This window comes from Epinephelus moara, chromosome 23 (genome assembly GCF_006386435.1).
Source record: "Epinephelus moara isolate mb chromosome 23, YSFRI_EMoa_1.0, whole genome shotgun sequence".
Taxonomy (NCBI): Eukaryota; Metazoa; Chordata; class Actinopteri; order Perciformes; family Serranidae; genus Epinephelus; species Epinephelus moara.
Window position 1 is genome coordinate 18,345,152 of NC_065528.1, and position 10,249 is coordinate 18,355,400.

General features: G+C 40.1%; 1 protein-coding gene across 1 annotated transcript in view; it reads left to right on the forward strand.

Annotated features, from left to right (window-relative positions):
- The window catches only part of LOC126384722 (lysine-specific demethylase RSBN1L-like), a 61,535-nt gene that overhangs the window by 42,489 nt on the left and 8,797 nt on the right, over positions 1 to 10,249 (forward strand). The window contains exons 7-8 of the mRNA XM_050035948.1: positions 9,158 to 9,328; positions 9,476 to 9,584. Of these exons, the coding sequence (XP_049891905.1) occupies positions 9,158 to 9,328; positions 9,476 to 9,584 (280 nt within the window). The remainder of the gene's footprint in view (positions 1 to 9,157; positions 9,329 to 9,475; positions 9,585 to 10,249) is intronic.

The window sequence follows — 10,249 nt, forward strand, 5'->3', positions numbered from 1 at the left end:
ATTTGAGCTTGCTTTCTGTTACGGTAATTTACAGTGAAGCTACTTCAGATTGTATATGGTCATAGTCAGGGACATTTTGACCTGTCATAGAAACTGTGCTCACTTGACTGCTGAGTTTAATGATGCTGCTGTTGTGCTGTGCTGCTCTGTCTCCTCTGTCGGTGTGCTGTCAGTAGGGTATCCCCAAATACCAGTTTTTGGGCATCGAATATTTAGTTAGAAATATCCACAACTTATCCAAAATAACTTAACAATTAGCCACTTTGTTAGCACGCAGGTCACAGTAACATTCGCCATAATAGCTAGCAAAAGAATACACTGCAAGATGGCTAAGCTCTTACGTGGTGATGGCCAAATTAAGCATTTTCCTTATTTTCTGAGCTCACTAGATGGCGCTCTCGGTTTAAAGAGAGTGGCTCAAAGAATAGCAATCCAGTGTGCTTTCAACCTTTTGTTGAACAAAAAGTGCCATCTAGTGGGCTCAGAAAATAAGGAAAATGCTTCATGAGGCTTCGTTTGGCCATCACTAGTTAGGGTTTTTCAGGTGATTTGCCGAGTTAGTTGTATATCTGTGACATACCAGTTTTCTTTGGCACATGTGGTGCTCACCTTTTTGGGGTCGTCTTTGCAAATTTTGAAACCAGTTCAGGAGCTAGCCATCTGTAAACACTTTCCGTAGTGCTGGACTGTTAGTGACTGACGTTAGATGACAGGTAGTTGGCGTCACTATGTCACTACGTATAAAAGTTCTCGTCTGAGAATTGCTAAAAAATAATTAATGTTGACGCATTATAAATGATGTGGGATTACTATTTTTATTTTATACATACATATATATTGATATAAACAGAGCATCTGAATACTATTTTTGATGTTAATTATCATGGCAACTATTGGAGCCTTGAGGCTTCCTCTTTTCACATTGCGAGTGGTTAGAAATTTGTTTTCCACTGAGTCAGAAAATTAGTGTGTGGCTTGAGAGAGTGTGATTGGTGTCAATTGCATTTGTCTCATATTCAGTGCGCGAGAGTTGGCAGCCCTAAATGAATTTATGCATCAGTTCATGTAGAGCTGAAGCTCAAATTTTACATGCACTATTTTGCATATGCACTTGGTATATGGAGCCCTGTTTACGGAATATCTTTGAGCTGTTGACAAAAAAGAAGACGTCACCTTGGGCTTTAGCAGACTAATATATAACATAATTTTTAGTTACAGCCCTGGTTTGTTTGTTTTCAGTCAGATGTTACTGAGTGAAGTAATAAAGAAAATATAGTCACTTTATCATTAGTGTGTAAACCTGAATCCAGCCTGTCAATACATACATTATGTTACATATGTTATGCATCAGCTGGTGCACAGTGTTTGAAGAGGACAGCTTTGTGTGCAGCAGTGTGAATGTTTGTGTGTGCTGTCAGAAACACTTGTCTAACAGCTGGGGCTGAAGTAATCTGTTTATATAGAGACACAGATGGATGGATAGAGAGGGAGAGGTGGTTTAACTTCCTTTTCTCTTCTTTCTTCTGCGTCCTGTCTCATCCCATCACTCGATTATGAATATATGTGACGTCTACAAACCAAGTTGCACTTTTCTAATAATTTCCCCCCTTTTGGCTCCCAGATCTCTCTTCAATCTCTCTTTCCTTTTCTTTCCTCTCCTCCCACATTTCTCCGTCCTTGTCCTCAAAATATCCATCTTTCTCTCTCTGTTTCTCTTACGATCTGTCTTCTGTTTCCTCCCCCTGACCTCTCTTTCTCTCTTTAAGTTGATTTATTGTGCTGTGCCGTTATTTTCAGGAACTCTAAAGTGTGTTGGAAGAAAGCACATATATTGGATATGTCTCAGCAGTGCAGGGCTTTTTGTTTATGTCTGTCTGTGTGTATGAAGAAGAAGACATAAAACCGTGTGTTTGAAAGAAATAATTCGAAGAGCAGAGGAAGAGAGGACGTGATGTTATTTGCAGTTTGACCGTATGCTATGTTACAGGAAGGAAGGCTGCTTGTGTATGGGGAACATCTCTTCACACAGCGCTGCTTCTGTTTCTCAGCGGTTTCGGTGAAAAGGTCGAGCCACTGTGCATTTCTGACGCCGCTGAGACTCTCAGTCTGAGAATTCAGCTTGATTATAGTGGTCAGACGATGAAAATAAACCAAAATATTTCAGCTTTTAGCAAGAGAGCGCAGCTCTCCCAGAGATTTACAATAATTGCATAGTAACGGCAGCAGCCCTGGCAAACAGGACGGAGGCCTCACACAGATACAGAGCACGCTGTTCCTGTTTAGATACAAACTGCATGACGAATGACAGACGACTTGAGTCCACCTGCAGCTGTCTGCAAGATGTCAAACCTCATCGTTCTCAGACTCAAGTGGAGCTGAGGTGATTGACAATTAATCTATTAGTCAAGCAACAGAAAATTTATGGGCAGCTATTTTGATTATCAGTTAATACCTTGAGTAGAACTGCAATGATTAATTAATCAGTTGGCAACTATTAAATTAATTCTCAACTAATTTATGATATAATAATCAATTAAATAGTTTGAGTAATTAAGTAAGTGCAAGTTGCCCCCTCAGAAATGAACAGTACAAATACAAAAGACAAAATAAATAAAATACAATAAAAGCTCTTATGGGTAGTATGACCAGCAAGAAGTTCAGCACCAACAACAGAATGGATATCTGTATAGATGCATACAGTACAAGTACACAAATGTTGCTTGTCCAACCCATTATGAACAAGTATCTGTACATACATGCATTCTAGTTTGGGCATTCTGGTTTGAGTAATTTTTAAAAATGAAATTAAGTCAAAATTCTCTGATTCCGCCTTCTTAGGACGCATTCACACTGGCGCTATCTGGTCCGCTTTAAACAAACCCTGGACCACTTCCAGGGATACTATGGTTTGTTTGTAGTGGTGTGAACGCTCATTTGAACTCTGGTGTGGACCAAACAATCGAACACTGGTCCGCTTGAAAACTGGGGGTCTTGGTTTACCTGCAAGTGAACCCTGGTGCGGTTCGCTTACAGTGGGAAATGCAAACAGACTATGCAGCAGACCAAAGAGAGGAAGTGAAGTGATTTTGGTGTTTGGTGTTTTTGTAGTGACCAAGCCGGCTGAAGGGGATGGATTTCCATTTTCAAAAGCCAGAATCTCTCAGATTAGATAACTGCTCTACTACCTGAGCCACTGCCATCCCAACTAGGGCTGTGAAGATATGGATTTTTTTAACCCGTGGCTGTTGGAGAGAAGAATAACGTCATGGGAGAGTCAAAAACTGAATAAAAAAACACCCTGAATATGTTTAGAACTACAAATGAACCTTCTTTCAATGATTTATATTAGACAGAGAAAATTTTACATTTACATCCCGCCCTGACTCTAAGCCAGGTCGGGATCAGCCAATGGCGGTTCCGCGCATGCGCGATTCACTTGCAGTCTGGACGTGGAGGGGTTAACATCTGCTCTGACTGCAGCTGGGAGGGAGGACTGGGCCGCCTATGAGTGCTTTGGGGCGAGGGAAGGGCCCACGGCAGCATCGGCTGCTCGTTGAGAAGAATAAGAACGATACATGCTTTCACGTCAGAGTCTCCAAAAGTCTTCAATAACATCAGAAAAAGTCGCTAGATTTGTTGCTAGTCGCTTTTTTTTTTTTTTTTTTTTTTTTTGAAAAAGAGTCGCTAGAGGGGTCTGAAAAGTCGCTAAATATAGCGACAAAGTCGCTAAGTTGGCAACACTGCCCACATATGCATCCCTGCCGCTACATGTAACATTACAGCCAATCACCAGCAGCATATCAGACCTTGATCACTAGGAGTCATGTGACTCAGATCACGTGGCTCCGATCACGTGACTCCTAGGTATTGAAACTTGGCACCAAAAGACAAGGCATTTTTCGATACTCATTAGCAGCGAAGCAATTCGGTCGATGCTATAAAAGAACCGAACTTTGTTACCCAGCCCTAGTTTTGAATGTGAATTTTTTTGTAGTTTCTATACTCCGCTACGACAGTAAATCAAATATTTTTGTGCTGTAAACATAACAAGATTTTGCGGATGTCGTCTTGGGCTTGGGGCAACACTGACTGACAAAGTTCCACTATTTTCTCATGCTTTATAGACCGAACAATTTATCGATTAATCAAAAAAATGACATTCAGATTAATCAACAATAATCATTAGTTAGGGCCCCAAACATTTTCAGGTTCAAGCTCCTCCCTTGTGAGGATTTGCTGCTTTCCTCCATTCCGTATAACACTGAATTTATATCTTTGGGTTTGTTGGTTAAACAAAAAATATTAGTAATAACTTTATTTATGTAGCACCTCTAAAAACAGAGTTTACAAAGTGCTTTGAAATGCCAGAGGCAATATAACAATAGAAGCCATCCAATAATGCTGAACTAAGGCCAGACAAAAGTTAAGGAAGAATTACACAAGAGATCAGACACAAAAAGACAGATGACGATGCGAAGTAGAGATAAAAATTATTTTAAAAAACCATACCAATAAAACAAAAACAATAAAAAGAATAAAAGAAGGAAACACAAAATATTAATTAAAGATAGGCAGGATCAAGACAGACATAAAAAGGTAAATTAAAAGTCGACATCACATAAAAGCAAGTCTATAAAAACAACATTTAAGACGTGATTTAACAGAAGTCACTGATTCTGCCTTATTTCCTCATCGCCGAGGGGCCCTGATGGCAAAAGCACGGTCACCTTTACATTTAAGCCTCGACCAGACGGGCCCCACCTGAGGATCTAAGGCTACGAACTGGCTCATATGGGGTCAACATCTCTGTTTTGTAGCTTGGGGCCAAACCCAGATGAGCTTTAAAAGTGATCTGTGAAATCCTAAAATCAATGCTACCAGACTGAGTTTAAGATGTGAACGTACTGGCATGCTTTTTCAGTCCAGTGTGCATCTTTGTCTGATGTGGAAACTTAAAGCCTACAGTGAACCTTCACACAGAATTTTAATAATATTTAACGAGGTACTAATCCGACACTCATTATGATTCAAAGCAGAGTATTTTATGTCTTAAAAATGTCTGGAGGGGATCTTTAAAGTGGAAACAGACAACTTTCCGAACCCCTGCAGGGTCTTTCCTGGCTCTAAATGAGGCAGAGGTGGTTCTATCCTCATCACCAGGCTGGACCCTGCTCTGCTGCTGCGGGGCAACACAACGGTTTGAGTTGAAGATGTGAGAAAGAATAGTATCAGTAACATTGTTAACACTGTGCTACATTACATAGAAACACAAAACCGTACTAATGAACCTTCATTAATATAGGCCTATATTTTATCTACAAGTGCACGTCACACACTGAGCGAGCCGCCTGTTAATGACGCTGTGGGCTAATGGGCATGTAGCTACTTCCATGTTTCAGATGATACGTCATGTTTGTAGTCGACCAATGAAGATGAGTTTACATATCACCTTGGGTTCGTCCTTCACCTTCTCAAAATGATCCCACACTTTGGATTTCCTGCCCGACATGTTATTAACTAGCCTGTGGAATTTGATTTATTTAGTAGTTCACACTTTGGTTTTCCGGTTTAGTTATTGAAACAGTAACTGCAAAGAGCTGATAATTGGGGATAGCTACGCATAGTGACCAGGGAAAACAAAAGTACTATCCTCCCCCGTTGTGGTTACGCAGTGGTTAATGCACCTCTTTCATGCTATAAATCGAACCTCCATCAAGTAGACATTACATTCTGCAATCAATATTTAGTTCATAATGATGAGTTAAAGCAAAAAATGTGCCTATTTCCACTTTAAAAATGTCACACGGGGCTGTGTGAAACAGTTACACAACTTTTTTCCTCACATCTTAAAGACTAAACAATTATTGATCAGCAGAGCAAACAGTTGGCAGATTAATCAATAATGCAAATGATCATTAGCAGCAGCCCAAGTCACAGGTGCATTAGCTCAGCGTGTGAAATGTAAATGTGATGTACAGCCTCTTCAGGAGTGTGAGCTGCAGCTTTAAGATGCACTTTATCAGTGCCTGTCGTCAGAGAGCGTGGTTCCCTCTGTCTCTCCTTTTCTCCCTCCACCTCCCTCTCCGTCTTTATCCCCTGTCTCCCTCCATCATCTCGTCTCTCTCCGTCTCTCCCTGCCACTCATCCACTCCCCCCGGACTCCTCTTTTCGTCTCCCTCCCACTTTATTTGCCCATAAATGCACAGGAATCTGTCTTGTCGTCTTGGTGCAGAGACAGTTGCCCACTTGCAGTACTGACGTACATTGTGCCAGAACAAGAGGACCTCACACACACACAGAGGAGGGAGACGGTGAATATCACTCTGGATGTGCATGTTCAGCACTCCTCCCTTTACACTCTCTTCTTTTCACTGTTTCACTTACCAGCTTTCCTGGTTTTACATTCATTACTGTCAGCCTGCAGTCAGCTCAGACACACTGGGCTGTGTGTGTGTGTGTGTGTGTGTGTGTGTGTGTGTGTGTGTGTGTGTGTGTTTATCACCCCCCTAGTCTCTGTACTATTTTCCTCTGCCTCTTTCTTCCTCTTCCACCAGCTCCTGCCTCTCTGCTCTTATCTCTGAATGAATGAATGCACAATTAAGTGTTCAGCGCGGGTAGTCTCGCTGCTGTTCTGTCTGTGTTACACTCTCGAAGGAATCTCTCACACACTGTGAGTGTGTGTTTATACTGTCGTTTGACTCTGACTGCAGCTCCAGAGTGAGTCACTGATCCAGTGGTGAGCTGACTGCAGTACTTCCATTGTTTGGCAACATGGCTCATTTTTGAAATGCCGTTACTTCTCAGCTTCTCATTCTGGATGCATGAAGCAGAGTGTGAACGTATGTGGACGTGTTGGAGCACTGCTCCAAGTTATTTGAAATGAAGCTCAATTTTTTTTGACACAAAGATACACAGAGGATATCTCTCATTTCCAATTTTTCATTCTCCTTTTCCTGTTACCACTATTTTGTGTTTGGAAGAGTTTAGATACCATATTAGCCACGCAAGGGATTTGGAATTATTTGGAAACAATAAATGATTTGCATCCGAAGAAAAAGATACTAGTCTGCACAGTTAATCGAAACATTACTGAAATCGCAATATAGCCAATTGCAATATCCGAATCGCACAAGCTGCAATTTACTGGCAAAGGAAAATGTGTCACAACATACCATTATAAATGCTTGGCTGATACTTAGGCCTACAAATCATATTTCATACAAAGAGAACGTGCTTGTTTGGTACAGGCCCCAGCAAAAATCACATCATTGTCATTTTTGTGTTTTTGTCAATGAAAATGAAATGCAAAAACATTTCCACTAAAATCATGACCCATTTCGCAGGTACAGTATCTGTCACAATAATCTCAATATGATTTTTTTCCCCAAATAATGCAGCCCTAAAATAAATATAGTTTTACTCCGTGCTTAAATACATGCGGTTTGGACATTCACATTTATTCAGCACAAGAAATGCTGTTTATAATGACCACACTAATGAATGCTCTCATCCTCTATATCAAAACTGTTCTAAGGCTGCAACTAACAATTATGTTCAGATTGATAGATATATGGACTTTTTTTTTCTTAATCGTTTAAACTATTAAATGGGAGAAAATGGTAAAAATAAATACTTTTTTTCGAGGTTACATCTTAAGTCATCAATTTGCTTAACACTCAATTTGCTTAACACTGCATTAGAGAGTTACTGTGAGTGTGTGTGTGTGTGTGTTCTAATAGAGGTGAGTCGGGACGTTAAATACTCGCTAAATAAATGTTATTTCTTAGCTTTTATTTAGCGAGTTGTTATATTTTGTAGGATAATCACAAAATATTGCAAACTTCTTTTTATTCCTGTTGTTTAATTCTGTACATATTTCACAAAGTCTGGTGATTACTGATGCCAAAAGACCCCTGAGGAAAGTACCATTAAAAGTTACTTCTTGCCAGGGCAGCAGTCAAAAATCCAACTCATAGTAGCAACAGATCAGATTGATTTTATGGCACAGAGTACACAGTTATTCTGAGAAAATTTTCACAAGACAATTTACAAACGTTCTTTTTCCAATCAACAACATTTGGCACGTTTCAGTGGCTTTTAAAATACAATTTGTTTGTTGAAAAATGTGATAAACAATCTCAGATGGCTCTTTTACTCATTATTATTTTAGACCATGTCAAACCATGAAGATTTAATTATGCTGACTTTGACTGTTCTGAATTTTTTTCTTAGTCGACTAGTTTAACTTTAACTTTCTGTTTAAACGTCAGGGAAATTAGTCATTAGTCGTGAGTCAAACATACCTGTTTTTACATTGTCACACCAAAAGACATTAAATTTACAGTGTCAAAAGTTAGAGAAAAGGTGCAGATTTTCACATTTAAGAAATTGGAACCACCACATCACATTTGGGCTCAGTAAATGACTTCAAATTTATCAAACACTAATACATTTCTGTTCATTAATTGTCAAAGTTGTCATCTAATCAGCTAATCGTTTAATCACTGATATGCTGAAGTAGAGCTGAAACACGTAATCAATTTGTTGATCAACAAAAAAATTAATTAGGAGCTATTTTGATAATGAATTAAGTGAAAATATTTTTTAAAAATCTCTTGTTCCAGTTTGTAAAATGGAAATAGTTGCTGATAGTTTTCTATGATATTCAAGTGAATATTTGTGGAGTGTTGGTTGGACAAAAAAAGATTTTGTGACAACCTTTTTTCTTTTTTCTGATATTTTACAAACCAAACTATTAATTGAGGCAAGAAGCGACAGATTCACTGATAATAATTGTTTACTGTAGCCCATCTAAAACAGCTCCTACACTGCCTGAACACACAACAAGAATGTTTTATTATATCCACACTAATGCAGGTTTTCATCCTCCCCAGCATCCTCTGTGCCCCTGGTGTCACACAGTGGCGTCTGGATTACATCAATGATAAATAAAGCCTGTCTGGTGCTTTTATTTTGCCACAGCAGACAGGAAACAAAGAAATGAACAAAGCCGCCCACTCACCTTTTGTCATCCTCCTCTTTATTTAGACGGCAGGGAAGCAGAGACGGGGGAGAAATCTCTCTGTAGAACTGTGTGGACACTCTGATGTGTGTTTCTATTGTTCACTCTACACTGTTTATTTCTGTCCCGGCGCAGCTCCACCAACGAGGTGAAGAACCTGATGCAGTCGCTGCCCAGGACCAGCGAGCCCAGAGAGATGCTGTTTGAGGATCGCACTCGGGCCCACGCCGATCACATCGGTCAGGGCTTTGAACGACAGACCACAGCAGCCGTGGGGGTGCTGAAGGCTGTGCGGGCCGAGGACAGGTAGGCGGTGAAGCAACATATGATGACACTGCTGGGAGTGGTGGCTGTTTGTTTAGAGGCAACACACGCTGAGTATTTATACAGCTTACTCTCCTAAGAGATGACTTGTAATCCTGCTCCTCCCCTCCCTCCCTCACTTGTTCTCAGCTCGGAGCCTCCTCGTGTAACCAAAGACGTCGTGTGTTTCCATGCTGGTGATTTCCCTCAAGTCGTTCAGAGGCTGCAGTTGGACCTGCACGAACCTCCACTGTCTCAGGTTTTTGCATCACACACACAATAAGCTCACACATTCAGATTCGTCATCTTTATTAGGTCCTAAATTAGACTATGATATTCCTCAGTGTTGCCTCCATGTAACGCTGAGGATCAAACACAGGGGTTAGATGTAAAGTTAAATGAATGTGATGTGGATGCTGCCACTCTGTGGAGCAAAGGTGAACTACAGTGAGTTAGAGAACTTGTCTGGAGCCCAGAAAAGATGAGTGTCAGCTTAGTAATTTATTATAATACCTCCATAAAGGCGACAGCACACTGTCTTTGGTGAAAGTGCTGATACAGTTTTTGCTCTGTCATCTTGGTGTCAGCTTAAGAGTTGCCTTAAACTAGATAATATTATGAGCAACTGGATTAGGATTACTACCTGACCAATGAATACACGTGTCCGCCTACTGAACACTGCTAATTAAATTGATCGCTGTAAAGTGGCTGTGTGTTTTAAGTCTGTTGTTTCTTTCTTGTATGTTTAAACTCATGCAAAAAAGATTTTAAATCTCTATGGGAATATTCCAGGAAAAATAACAGTTAAATAAAAAAATAAAATAAATAAATGTATGATTTTGGGTTGCCCTTTTTCACAGCCTAATGTCGGCAGGTATGAAGAGTCACAGCTGTTATTTGTTTTTGTTGTGTTACCAAAAGTGA